Source organism: Oryzias latipes, chromosome 13, assembly GCF_053564925.1.
Source record: "Oryzias latipes strain Hd-rR chromosome 13, Olatipes_Hd-rR_3.1".
Taxonomy (NCBI): Eukaryota; Metazoa; Chordata; class Actinopteri; order Beloniformes; family Adrianichthyidae; genus Oryzias; species Oryzias latipes.
Genome location: NC_136249.1, coordinates 2,322,317 through 2,337,437, shown reverse-complemented (window position 1 = coordinate 2,337,437; position 15,121 = coordinate 2,322,317). Strand labels below are relative to the sequence as shown.

The 15,121-nt window shown below is 42.6% G+C and overlaps 1 protein-coding gene across 1 annotated transcript in view; it reads left to right on the top strand.

Moving 5' to 3' along the window:
• Positions 1-5,188: 5,188 nt before the first annotated feature.
• Positions 5,189-15,121, top strand: part of LOC101159373 (calsyntenin-2) — a 404,380-nt gene continuing 394,447 nt past the window's right edge. The window contains exon 1 of the mRNA XM_011483059.4: positions 5,189-5,667. Within this exon, the coding sequence (XP_011481361.1) occupies positions 5,604-5,667 (64 nt within the window). The 5' untranslated portion in view covers positions 5,189-5,603. The remainder of the gene's footprint in view (positions 5,668-15,121) is intronic.

Sequence of the window (15,121 nt, the reverse complement as noted above, 5' to 3'; positions counted from 1 at the left end):
TGTGGTGCAGAAAGTGTGAATCAAGCACAGATAACACAAAAAAAGCTGTTTGTGACTTAAAAGTTAATTTTTCTCCAAAAGAAAGAGAGCTGACCATGGCCCCTAAGAAAAACCAGGACTACGAAGATCTTAAAAAGATTCTTGATTATATCAAAGATACGTTGTATCCTTTCATGGAGCAAGTGACCGCTAAGCTACCTCCTCTCATGGAGCTAATGGAAGACTTCCGTAGATTCTGAGCTCAAAACGAGCAACAAGAAAACCGGGTCGACATTCTGGAGGAAAGACTGGACGATGAGGAACAACAAGTAAGGATGAATAATGTCATTCTCACTGGAGTACCGATCAAACCCCGGGCTAAGCTAAATGCAGCTGGAGCTAGCATTGCTAAAGCTAATAGCGCTAGCATTCCTAGCAGTTTCTCTGAAACGGGGAGCGATGGAGAGTCTGTGGAACACCAAGTGGAATCATTTATAATTCTAAAGGGATTTCCCTGGATCTCAACACCATAGAGACCCGCCACCGCTCCCCAGGAGAAAGGAGACGGATAAACCAGCGATTCTCATCAGGTTTATGAATCAAAAACACAAGCTAGCTCTGATGAACCAAAGGAGGAATCTGAAGGGATCTGCTGCTTATCTGAACGATCATCTGACCTGAAGGAATGCTGAAATCTCCAAACATGCCAGGCTTCTCAGGAAGCATAAGCAGATTGAGAACACTTGGGTTAAAGGCTGCAGGATTTATGTCAAACCACTCGGTCCACCGGACCGGGCCAAGGTTCTGGTTGTGAACACCATGAAGGACTTGGAGAAGTGCTTGGTCACGGACGTCTGAGCCAACATGCAGTAATAAATCAAAGAGCCAAATCATTTCAAGAAATATGACGCCTGGATTCATCACTTTCTCCAAAAGTCTGACGTAACCTGATTCTCAGCAGAGAGTTTTGAACTACAGACAATTTGACCTCAACTTACAGCACAGCTGATATCAGCTGAAGAAGGAAATGGACCTGAATTTAATGTCTGCAGACATAACATCGAAGAGAACTATTAACTCTGTTTAAACCCAGAAGAACGGCTGTTAATCAGCAGAAGAAGAAATACCAACCTTGGACAATCAACAGATTATGGCCCCTTTTTATTTTTACTTCACAGAATTACCTAATTATAAATACATTAATAAATCAATAAATAAATAAATAAATAAATAAATAAATAAAGAAATGCTTAATCAATTCTTGAAAATGGTTAAATTGATTTCTAATGATATTACTTCACTTGCTCCAAAAATTGAAAAATTCACTCAGGATTTTTCCTAATGTAGCATAATTTTGCACATATTTTAACTTTTGATACGTACAGTAAATTTTGCTATGAAAATTTTATCGTTTTTTTTTTTAATCATATAAATGACTTTCAAGTAACATAATCTGCATATATTTTAGATAAATGATCTGCATTTGCCATGTTGATTTCTAAAATAGTTATTTTTACGTAATTTAAGTAATTTATCTTTGTCATGTGCTTTATTGATACTTAATGATTCTTAATTCTGTCTGGTAAAAGCTAGGAACTGGATAATGATAAATCATAATAAAATGGTTACGGTAGAACGGGGTGGGATTATATAAATTCACTGTCATGGTGCCTCTGTCAGCCCTGCCCCTCTCTGCTCTGCTCTGGAGGATTCCCAGCTGTTGCCACTCACCTCAATAGCCCTGCTGCCTTCTTAAGGAGTTCCACAGCCAGTATTTGTCGCCAGTTCGTTGCTCCTCCATGGTGCTTGTCAGGTCCTTCATGTTCATTCCTAAGAAAAATTCTTGTTTTAGTAATTGTGCCTTATCATCTCGTTTCCAGGACGTTATCACCACGAGTGCTACCTGGGATTCCCTCCGGGACGGTCCGATCATTCCACGCTTGCCTCGTCAGCTGTTCATGCCCTCACAGCCTTCACAGAAGTCCTCCAGCCACGCCACATCTTCTTGCTACTCACCTGCAATCTGAAACCAAAGTTCCCGCTTTTGGAAAACCACCTGCAAGAAAATTAAATCTAAAATACTTACCAGAAATCTCTCCTGTTATCCTTCCGGGTTCCAGCATCTGGGTCTGCTTCAAAGTCTCAAATCATGACATTCGCTTCCTTCCACTCCCTTTCTAGTAATATTTATTAATATGTCTAATTATCCTCAGTTTGATTAGTTATTGTATGAATGGATAAATGATGATTGTATTGTTGTTGTGTATTATTCTTATTTGATTGCTTGAAATAAACCATTTCAAATCAAAATGTAGAAACTACTCTGAGTCTGCCCGCTCTGGTCCATTCTGATCATCCACCTGCAGACAAACAGATCCATGAACGTCTTTGTTTTCCTGGTCTGAGCTGGAATCTGGATCAGAACTTTGTTGCACCGGTAATGTTAGGTTGGGGTCGAGGGGCTGTAAGCTAGCAGGGGAGAGTTTAAACAAAGAGATAATGGGAAATGAGAAACTAGGTCCTGGTAAATGATAAACAGCATCTTCATAATTAATAGACCACTGGGAGCGCCTTGAAACAAGATCAGAGGATGATGGGAGTGGATCTAGAATGTAAAAACTTAGAAAAACCTGGTTTTGGGCTAAATTGGGGACTGTGAGGTTTACCGATCTTCTGCAAGCTGGCACTGATCGTACTGAGGTGTTTAGGTGAGGAAACGAAATGAAAGCTTGGACACAATTTATTTATTACACCACAGCCGTCATATTCTCTGTGTTGTTTCCATCCCTTTTATCACCTGCAGGAGGTGGTGGTAGATCGTGTGCAGGGAACACAGGCTCTGCTTTGGTGGGTTACACTATTGCAAACGAGGTGAAAGACAATTTTCTCCACACTCTATGTGGACAGACCAGCACAGTGTAACATTACATTAGTATTAGAGCGTGCAATGCTCTATTACCCTGCTGGTGGATACAGTGGCCTGGTGGGCAAAATGGGTGTTGGTAATGAAAAACATAGAAAACCTGGGGAGCAAAAAAAAGGGATTCTGGGAAATTGACTATTTGGAGAAGGTTGTAATTTTAAAGATGCCTTAATGAAAAACATTGCCCAATGCAGTCCACTCTCAAACCCAATTCAGCAGAGCCCAGCTGCACCATCTTAGAATATTACTTCTTTAACAGCATTTTCCACAATATCAGACACATTTCTGCATTTCTGGGTTCCAATAGCTCTGATTTGAAGTTGATATTTGGCCAAAATGGTAAACATATTTTCAAAACTTTAAAAAACATTGTTCAAGAGACAGAAATAAGAGTTTTGAGAATATCTCGTCATCTCCATATCCCTTCCCCATGTGAACTGGAGGAATGACTTTGGTCAGCCATGTGACAGGAAGTGAGTCCGTCAATCACATCTGTGTGTTCTCTGGGCTTAGTGTTCCCTCTCCATCCCTGCTGGTGCCAGTCGCACCTTCTTCCCTCCACAATCCTTCTTCACCAAAGGTAGTCCAAAAGAAAAGACTCCTTCAAATGGACTTCTGAGAAAAAATGAAAACGTAATAATTAATCCCATCACTGCATAAACATGCACTCATTCGCCAACACACTGACAGACAAAGGAAAAGTGAAAAACGGCTTCTATTTGGTCTCAAACAGGAAAATACAGATATATTTATAGGCAGACTATGTTTTTTCCTCAGTGGGCTGCTTTTCATACATATTCTATAACAATTAAAGTTCCATTATGATCATCTTTAAATCGATTGTCAAAGTGTTGCCAGTTTAAATATGTTGATACAGTTTTTAGCCAAAAGAAAAGCCTTGTTTTCTAGGACACAGTTTCAGCAGAGCAGCAGGAGTTCATCAGAAATTCACCTCTGAGTTGTGGGCGGGGCTATCGGTGCGGAGTAAAGCTTCCCTCATTTCCCGTTATCTCTTTGTTTAAACTCTCCCCTGCTAGCTTACAGCCCCTTGACCCCAACCTAACATTACAGGTGCAACAAAGTTCTGATCCAGATTCCAGCTCAGACCAGGAAAACAAAGACGTTCATGGATCTGTTGGTCTGCAGGTGGATGATCAGAATGGACCAGAGCGGGGAGACGGTTGGCCCATACACTTCACAAATATGGTCTTTTTCCAAACAGCATTTTTTCATCTGCAGCTGATTCACAACAATGTGACAAAAGAAATACTCAGAAGCTTAATTTTCTTTATATATATATATATATGGCCTCCATCATCAGTAAAATGCCACAAAACACGTTAAAAAACCCCAAAACAGATTTTATTGCAGTGCGTCTTTACGTCGAAGGTGTTCATTGCTTCAAAGTAAAGGGAAAATCTCACCAAATGTTTGCTCAGTTCAAAGCCATTCGAGTGTCGAGGTTATGTTCAGTGTTTATAACAGATTTTAGCCCACTGTCACCCACACAGGTCCTCTCTGGGGGAAGGAAGTTCCTGTTCTCTCTACTCTCCTGACATGTTGGGTTTTTCCCCTGTGAGCTTTTTACTGCTTCAGTCAAAAGCAGGCTCCTCCCCCGTTAACTCTCAACTTTATGTTTTTTTTAAACAAAAATTGTATTTACTATTTGATAAATAATAATAATAATAACAACTCAAGTTGTTTGTCCCTGCAGATGCAGAGGATGCTGCAGTGGTTTATGCACTTCTCTCTCTGGAAAGGGCTTTTGGATAGACAACAGCTCCACCAAAAGGACATGTTTTTACCTTCTACACTTCTAAGAAAGGTGTGTTAAAAACAGGCTGATGGATGTCTCAAAAACTGCTGACGTTATAAAAATTCACCAGATTAAAGCTTTTAAGGTTTGTGCCAATGGTTCCCACCATAAATCTGTAATTTACCTATACAAAAAAAAACATTGAAAAGCAAATGAAATGATTATTGTGTTGTGTGTTGAACAAAAATGTAACAAAATAATGTCACTGCTGTTGTTATTGGAATATTAAAGCACACATTCGGTCAATGCAGGCTGTGTTTGAGGTGTTGGAGGACAAAAGGAGTTTTTATTTGTTGGCTGAACTGCTGAGGAATTACGCACTGGTGTGTTTGGATAAATGTAAATCTACTTCCCGCTGAGGACTTTTTGCTGGGATTCTTTCTTTGGGGTTTAATAACGAGACTTGAGGCTCCTTCCTGCTCTCTGCGGTGTTAAATCTTTCCTGCATGGAGGAGCCCGCAGCTCTGACTGAGCTGGGACGCTCCACAGAACAGGAGGAGTCGGAGGAGGGTGGGATGAGATGAGGAGACGAGAGAGAGAGAGGAGGAGGAAGAAGAAGAAAGTGCTTGAATCCATCTCTCTCGTCCCCGTGACGTGGCTCGCCGTGGACCCGCGGCTCTCCGGTCCCGTCTCAGCAGAACCCACTTTGGCCGCCGTCCCGAGCGTCCACGCAAACCGCGGTGCGAGAGCGACGCACGGCTACGCAAAAAGGGGAGGGGGAGCAAGGTGCGCTGCGGGCACCCGCTCCTTCTCCATCCACTCCACGCGGCCCGCCTCGTCCCGCATCCCTGAACTGTGAGGAAAGCGCGTAGAGAGGAGCGCATCCCTGACGCGGAGGAGCGCATCCGGAGCGCACCCCCTCGGGCTCGATCCCCCGCCGAGAAGATGCTGAGATTGGTCTGCGTGCTGGCCGCGGCGGTCTGGGGGCTGAGCGCTGCTCACAGCAAAGGTAAGGCAGCTGAAGGGCAGTTTGCTCCGCGTGGCAGCGCGCGCGTGCGCGGGGGTGCAGAAGGATGCCCCTCTGACACAGATAAGTCAGCGCAGATTGCTGCTGATTGCAGTTGATCTGTTTTGATGGTCTTCAGAAAAAGTCCTGCAGCGCCTCTTCTCTTTGACCCCCCCCCCGGACTGTAATCAGCAGATAACTGCGCACCTCTGGTGACATTTGAAGTTTTTTTTTGTCGGTCCCAGCTTTAAATAAAAGTGTCTGTGTGATTCACAGTGCGTTTGAGATATAATCATCCAGGAGCATTAGGTCTAATTATATCTTCCTCCTAACATCTCTGCATTACTCTATCCTGTAAAAGGCTCAGATAAAAAAAGACATGTGGGTCTTTTGGTTTAAGGAGCAGCTGATGTTTGAGGCAAAGTCCAGTTTTGAAGCTCTGAACATGCAGCTGCAGGTCTACAAAAACCGAATCTTAGGAAATTACAAACCCCCCTGACTCAAGATAAACATGTTCCAATTTCTGCCTCGCCAGAAAAATAATTGTACTGGGAAACTTTTTCAATGGCAAAATAATTTTACTTTGTCTGGGAAAAGATGTCTAGTCTAACAATTCTTGGTAAAACTGTTTTCTTCTCCCATTGGCAGATTTTTTACTTATTTAACTTTTTTATTTCATTTGACAATTTTTCTGACTTTTTTCTGTAAAACTGCAGAAATTATTCACAGCTTCCTTGCAGGAAGAATTCTAACCTTCAAACACGGATCATTTAACAAACGTGCTGCGGTTTCTCACACAGCTTTGCTTTCCTTAACGGTCCTGCTGCTGCACGGCTGTTCTGACAAGTGTGCCCTGTGAGCTGGTACATCCGGCAACAGGTTCTTCCTAATAGACTCCCTGTAGACCTGGGAAGGCTTTTCCACCTTGAAATAACACGCTGACACCTGTCAGTCTCACCCTGTAGCAGAAAGACACCATTACTGCGATGAGCTGGCGGAGTGCTGCTGGCTGGAGTTTGCGTCCTCTCGCTAACACACCTGCTGCGGGCCGTCACCTGCACCGGAGGTCAGGCTGCTGTCTGCCATGCAACTGCAAGGAGCAATTTGTCCAGGAGCTGCGCTCAGGAGTGAAGTTATGTTACCTATGAAAGAGCTGTTGACTGTATCTGAGAACTGGACCGAGTGACCCTTCCATCCTCACGTTCCAAAGACCCACCTGCTCCAAGAAGCCTAAATCCCACAGACTTAAATAAACAGCTGTCATTCTATTGGTCAGAAGAACCATTTTGGATCTGATACCTTTCAAAACATGTTTTTGATAATCCTCATTTTTTCACCTTTTTTTTTTTTTTGTAGTGCAAGTTATTCAATCAGGGTTCGATTCCCAGGAAGCGCGATGAGCCTCATCCAGTGTGGGTCCTTGAGCAAGACTCTTCACACAACTGCCTAACTAAGTAGCCACAAGGGGGCCCAACTCTGGGTCTCCCTGTGCCGGTCCCCAGCCCGGATAAAATATGTGGTTGTGTCAGGAAGGGCATCGGTCGTAAAAAATCTCTGCCAAACCTGTGCAGATCAGTGAAAGCTGATTGGCTGTGGCGAGCCCTGATGGGACATACTGAACGGTGAACAACAACAGCATTCAGATGCCTCGATAAAAGGATGTGACCTTTTGTCAAACGTTTAGAGCACTGTCAAGTGGTGGGGGTGTGGCCTTCCAACACGCTTCTGGTTAGCGAGAGTTATTGCTTTAGAAACGATGACGCGGGCCGATTCGGACCAATCCCTGCTAATCGTCTGGCTGGAGCCAGAAGTAAGTCACTTTCCATGCTGACGTCACACTCAGTCGGTCCAGTTCTCCTGTACAGTCAGTGGATAGAATGGAAGAATGTCATTTAAGGTAAATGGCCTTAGATAACATAAGTATGTTGTTGTGAAGTAGGATGTAATAGTTCCTCCTTAGAGCTTAAGTGTGAGGTAAACTAATTACCTCAGAGCTAAAAGAGGTGAAAAAAACAAGCATGCCATACGTAAATTGATTCCCAAGAGCTACTGTACCGAGCAATTAAAAACACAGAAACACACAAGTGTTCTCTTCCCAAACCTCCTCTATCTGCTGTCTATCGCTAAATAGCCATTGCTGCTTTTAACAGTTAGTGTCAGACCAGGCCTAGAAAGGAATCTGTGAGTGGGGGTGTTTCTTAACGCTGCATCTGCTTCTTTATTTAGCCTCCTAAATGACAGCAGAAGTAGAAGATTTGTGTCACACGTGGAGGGGAATCTGCCTCCTTAGTGCCAAAACGGGAGTCTGTTTTCCAGATAACTTCAAACTGCCAGTGCTCCTGGTTATCCACCGTGTCATTCCAGAGACATACGCATGAGCGAGTCTCTTTAATCATCCTGGAATTCTCTCTACAGAATGCACAGGAGCGTGTTTTTTGCCTGTCTGTGTGTGTGTTTAACCAGACTTAAATCACTGACAATTCCCCGTGTGTGTTCAGGAGTATTTTTGCTTGTGCACGTGCTGTGAGACTGATAGACTGAAGCCAACATTTTGACAGTTGCCAAGTATGCAGAAACCAGAGAGGAGGTGATGCGGTTTACAAAGGCATTACTGCATTCACAGATACACGCCGCGGCTCCAACCATTTCCCCGCCGCCGACCGTGTTGCTGCACGACAGCGACAATCCTTTGGCAGCCGAGCAGAAAGAGCTGGAGAGTTTTTGCCAGTTCTGCCCTGAGCCCTGCTTTTGTGTAATTCCAAGCAATATGATCTCTGAATTTAGATAGCTCATTACCAGCGCAGTGTTATTTTAATGCAGCCACCCACTGTGTGACACTTTTGGGGGTGAAACCTTTTTGCTGCTTTATTATATCCAGATGAGCAAACTTTACATTTCATTCTGTTATTGAGCGCGCAACCAGTTACGTGTCATGTTCTGACACTGGAAGGGCCTTCCTGGCAACAAGCCATGCCAAGCTGGTGTGAAGTTGTCGGACAGACTGAGACACTGCTAGGAATTTATACCTTTCGATGTGCGACGTTTCCGGGTATCGAATTGTTTGTGGCACAGTGCTTTCATGAGGGACGGAGAAAGCCAAGAGGAATAGTCATTTGAGGTTGCCATTAGCAAATAAAAAGGGGAGTGACAGGAAAAAAGGGCAGATTTATGGTCTCTCTTTGTAACTAGGAAGTGCATTAGGGGAGCACTCCATAAATCCTCCAGCAGGGCTTTGACTCAAGACGTGGCACAAGTCCCATGTGGCCTGCTGCAACCAGAGGATGCAGGGCTCAGTCCTTTTCTCAGCTTCTGCAACTCTCCGTTCAACATCAGAAGTCGCGCTTTTAGTTTGGATCTTGAGGAAAACTTGTATTGAGAAAATGGTTTCGCAACATTTACATGGCGTTTTGGGCTTCCGTGTTGAAAACGCTGGCGTTCACAGGTAGCTGTGCAGGTTTCTTCAACTGTTTTCAGGCTCTACATGTGGCCTGAATGCGTGTTGCAAATTGAAGCAGACAGAACTCTACAGGTTTGGTGGTGACGCATAGATGGCGTCCCTTTTAAATCACAAGAGTGCCAACCGTTATAAATGTATTCAAAGGAGAAATGAATATTTGCAGTTTGTGCCAGGCTGGGATTCTGTGACACCAAGTCTTTCCGATTGGAATTGACGTGAGAAAGAAAAAGTCTGGATTCACTCTGCTTTAACATTTCACACCAAGCCTCTTCCAACTTTCAGGGGGGGCTATCACATAGTACATAAGGAAAAAGAAGCCCCTCCCTGCTTGTCCACTGTGGGCTGAATGCGTTGAAGAACCGGCGTTTAGCGTTCTTGTCACATAGCTTGTGAAGATTGCTTCAGGAAATGGAGCGTTCTTACAATCCCAAGAGGACTCATTACCAGATTTGGTGCAAGGCAGGTGATGATGCAAAATCAGGGGGTCCTTGCCTTAAAGTTCAACTTTTGGTTATTTGTGACCAACAGGGAATTTATAAATGTTTTTCTTTTTACTTGAATACAAATAATGCCTCGGATAGCTCTGAGCGGGTGACCCTCAGCGGCAGCATCAGAGACAATTCCTTATGAAAGGAAACAATATCTGAAAGTCTCAGATGGCGTTTTGGGAGTAGAATAATCCCTAAGCATGAGTGAGTAGACTGCGCCCCGCTGTGAGGTGTCTTATCCTTTTTTATTTATCGTTTGCTTCATTTGATTGGTCACAGATGACCAGACTTGGCAGCAAATATTCAGGCTGTCAAGGCTTATTGATTCGCCCCACAGACCGAGTGAGAGGATTTGATCAAAGACAAGGCCAGGCCCTTTTTCTCCAGATTAAGAGTGAAAGTCAAGTTTCCTTTAAGATACTGAGAAAAGGTAGATTTGGAGAGCGAGGGAGAAAGGAGATAAGGAACAGAAGTTTTCCTGAAGGTGAAACCTTTTTTCCTAAAAGCAGATTCATTTCTTTTCCCTGTACTGTCCTAGATTTGCAAATAATCGTTCATTTTCTGACAGTTGATGGTCTTTTCTCTTGTAATTAAAGTTACTTTAGAAATGATTATCGTAGTTTATGTGGTTGCAAGATTCAAGATTCAAGATTCAGGTTTTATTGCCGTTTGCACATGCGGTACATCAGGATTTTTCTTTGGCATCTCTCATGTCAGAAGTTAAAAAAGGACAAAAGAAAAATTTATTTTTGCAGATGTATAAACACATGAAACACATGAGGAAAAGTAAAAGAAACCACAGAAAATGGAAACGTACTATTTATATATATAAACTTAGTTTCCACAGCAGTTATCTTTTTATCATAAATGCAATTAAAACTAAAATCTGTATTGAACATATGCTGAGTTAATAATTCAGATCTGGGAATGATTTTTCAGTCAGCTGACTTTACAGAAAAGGGGCGGGTCAAAAGACGAGCCCTGTGTTTGCAAACAGCTGCGTTTCATGGCTCTTTTTTGCATATTAACTACTTCAAAGACTAGCCATAGATGTTTTTTTATTAGAACTCGTAAACTAGATCATCACTCAACATAAAGAAACTTAATATTAATGAAAATAATCCCCCATCTTTTTTTTTGGCGGGGGCTGGAAACCCCTCTTGGATGGGTGTAGCCTTCAGGCCCTGAGGCGAGACCATCATGCCTCACTGATCAATGTAGCTGCTGCAACTTGCAACTAAATCTCCCAAGAAGGAAGCCAGTTATGATGTGCAGAGAAACACGGCAAGACTGCTTTCAGGAACATGTCAGACAACGGCGGACAGATGTTCCGCTCCAGCGGGAGAAGCAGCCTGGAATCATGTTTTCCAGGCCAGTCCAGGCAGGACAGTGCAGTTTCTTTGCTTTTTTTTGTGCACAATGTAAAACAGTTTGGCTTCAAGAGGCCAGAGGCGGCTTTTCCTCCATCTAAAGAGAAGAGGTAACTTAGGCAACAGCAACCGCTGCCTTTTAAGCAGCTAAAGCCTTAGAGACAGAAAGCAAACGCGTTGTGCTCTCAGTCAAGCTCTGTTTCAAAATAACTCTAGTGAACTGTTGACTGGGATTTTGTTCAAATACTTTAAACACATTAAAGCTCATTTTTTCAGCATTTGTGTCCCTTATTGATTGTAATCAAAGACCCACTCTGATGAAATCATCTTTTTGGTGTTTCTAACATGTTCTTGTAGCATTTTTCTGTGGATATAAAAAGAAGATATAAATAAAGAAAATTCAGATTAAAAATGCATTTCTGAATGTTTCTTTATTCAAATTGTTGTGAATCAGGAGCAGATGAAAAAATTCAGTCTGTGTTTCTGATGTAGAAAATACACTGGGTGGACCACAAGCTCCCTGCTCGGGATGACTATGTATCTACTACTGTGAGCTAACCAGAAGGAATCTAAATACTCTGATAAAACATCAGAACTACACTAAATCTCTATTTAGTTCATTTAATGTATTTATTCAGAGCACCTTCCACCACCATCCACGAAGGCCCAAAGTGCTGCACACATTGTCAAACCAAAAAATAATACAATGACAAAACATAATAAAGTATAAAAACAATGAAGCAAGAAAAACACATCAGCATGCAGATATACAGAAGAGGTTTAGGGCCGTGGAGAGAAATTCAGATGTTCACCCTGATACTTGACAGCATACGTCCATTGTAAAAAGACGTTTTATGTCCGCTAGCATAGTCTGTGGCTCTTTTATTGACAAATTCCGCGTAAATAAATCTGTTTTTACTCATCTTCTGTGAACACAGTGGCTTCCTCTGGTAAACTTCAACCCGCAGCAAAAAACTGAAAGAGGACATTTTCCTTGGCTCCACTCAGCATGTATGCCTCCACAGTGCTGCTAAAGCTAACTGCAGGAAGTAGCTCACAGGCTTCCGTAGTTCATATTTCTGAGATTAAAGTCAGAATTTCCTGTTCACTTTTTTTTCTTTCTCCATGGCCCTAATCCTCCTCCGTACAGATACTAGGGCACGGCGGTGGAAGGACAGTGTAGCTGAGACGGTGGCCTCTTTGATAGATGCTAACAGTTTGTTCTAGAGTTCAGGAGCAAACACGCGGTCCTGCAGAACTTGCATTTGGGTCTCAGAACCAGTAGCACACACTGGTCTGAAGAATGTAGGTTGAAGTTAAAAGTGATGCCATGTGCCTTTAATGCGCTTTACTTTACTTTTAGAAATACAACTTTTGTAAAGGAGAGCAGGGCACCAAAGTGACAAACTGTGTATTTACATTCAGTAAATGCAAAAATATTAGGTGTGACAGATTACCTCATTTTTTTAAGTTAAGTGCCGCTTTTTGAAAAGAGTTTTTAAACGGTCTTATAGAGTGGAAGATTCAGTCATTAAAAGACCTCTGGGAACTTTATTAAGATCGCTCCAGAGAGGATTGGAGTGGGTCTCTAACACATTAGAGCTTATTCTGTTCTTTACTTGTGTCCCTGTTATCAAACGAATCCACCAAAGTATTCAAATATTCGTTTTGAAAAATGTTCATTAGAGAATGATTTACAATGGTAAATGGGACTTTTTACTTTGTTATGTAAAACCTTAATCATCAGATTCTCTGACTTTCAGGTGTTCAGGTTAAGTCGTCCCTTCACCTTTACATCATTATTGTGTCTGTGTGCGTCATGCAGTGGTACGGCCTTTTACATCCACTTTCTGTTGGTAATCAGCCTTGAAAGGTCGACGTAAGTATCCAGCCTGACTCTAACCGTGTCGATTAGCTGTGAGAGCTCTTCTGGATCTTCCAGAGTCCTCCGTCCGCTTTCTTTGTCTCTCCGAGCTGTGTGTTCCTGCTTTCCAACCACTTAACTCTAGTTTATTCTCACCAGTGGACTTGTCTGCCACTTTTCAGAGGATGACACACACACTCACCGCTCTGTAACGAGTGGCAAAGGGGGGGCACGCTCACTCCTTTTCTGACCTGTCCCTCTCCACCGGCTGACCTCAGAGGCAGTGATCACACACAGAACATAGCAGGAGGGTTGGAAAGTTGCAGAACTATCATGAATCTTGTACCCTAACAAGTTTGGCAATCTCAGTCGACTTCACATTTTTCAAGTGGCTGCAGATACAGAGCAGCAGAGGACATGAAAGAGGGCATCTAGCCTTTATGTGTGCAAAACATCCATCCGTCTCACTTTCCTCAGCCAATCACTATTGGCTGAGATTCTGTTTTGTGGCAACCAGAAGTCCAGACATGACCCAGTAATCCCTGTGTGTTTGGGGCCTCAGGGAGCTCTTCAGATGGTCCAAGCACTGTTCCTTCACAGGTCAAGGTCAGAGTTGACTCACTTCTCCAACTATGTTTTCATTCAGACTCACTTCACGCTAAATTTGCTACAGGTGAACGGGGCAAAGCTGTTACAGTGCTTTCAGAGCAGAAAGCTTTGTCAAACACGGCATGGATTGTTGGTTCCACTTCCCTCACGGGCTGCTGTGAATGTGGTATGAAGTCCCACTCACATCGTCTTGTGATTGTTTGTCAAATTTTGTGACATTTTATTCTAGCATTTTGACCAAAGCTAGTTAAGGAAGTTTCTTCAGGAAATATTTTAAATTAATTCAAGTTAAAAGAATAATACAGAAGCACTAAGAAAACAGTCATAAATACTTTATGGCTAAACCAGCGACTAATCTAACCGTCCAGCCGTCCCCCAACTCCATCTGGATGAAGCTCGTCTGCTGGACTTTATATATGTAGTTGTAGATTTAGATAAGTTAATTCTTCTCTAAGAGTTCTGGTAAATCACCTGTCCGTCCTGGGGTAGGATCCCTCCTTCATGTGGACACCCCTGAGGTTTCTACATTTTTTATGGAATTTGTTTTTTTAGGAGATTTTCCTTACAGAGAAAGGGGGGTCTGAGGGCAGGAATGTTAGTTTAGTTTAGTCTGTTTAGTTTAGTTTAGTATTATCCTATTGAATTCTATGCATTTATGATCCTTTTGATTGCATGTTTATTATACAATTACCTGTATGAAGCCCATTGAGACGACTAATAATAATACCCAGCTGGCTGGGGGAAGCGGGGATTGAACCACCGACTCTTCGGTCATTGGACGACCTGCTCTACCACCTGAGCCACTGCTGCCCTGTTGTAATGTTGGGGGTATATAAATAAAATTGAAATAAAATGAATTAAACAAACAAAATATAATGTTATGGTAATCATAATTTCTTGAAGCAGCTGTAGAGATTTTTAAATGTCTTTGTTACCCTTAAGGCAGACTTTTTATGCTTTCAGTCCTTTTAGTCCAGCCAACAAGACCCTTTTCAAATCAACCAGATACTGTGCTGTATCTAAAATGTTCTCTAAAGGAACCGTGTGTTACAGAAACACTAGATGAAATTTTCAGTGTGCTGCATTTTGACTGCAGGACAGTCAGGTCAGCTCCATGTGAGCATTAAGCTGCTCATTTCTGTACTGCAAGCAGCATCACACATCCCTCATTGTCAGTCTGCACACACGAGCCCATTAAAACCACCAGCACCATGTATTTGCTAATAGTTTGCAAGGTTAATGATCATCCACGGGTATTGGGCTGCTGGTGCACATATTAATCTTAGAATAATTGTTATGTTATTTATTGGAGCACATTCCCCTAAAAAACAGAGGCAAACAACTGAGATGAGCAAAACACACAAATATGTGCCACACAAGTGGTCCCTGTGTGATTTTTTCTTGATGATTGTGTTAAGTGCTCGTCTCTTCTATGACTGTTTTTCCTGTCAGTGCTCAGTTTCAATTAATCTGTCCATTCTCCTGCAAAAACAACAGTTGTCATTCCATATGCTTGTTCTTCACAAGCTGTGCCGTAGCTGGCAGAAATTCCTGTGTAAAAAAGCCATTCATGAAAACAAGACAACAATTCACATGATTGAACTGGCTTTAGTTTTACGTGGGATGTCCCTGCTGACACACCCGGACTTGGGACTGGCACTGGTAATTG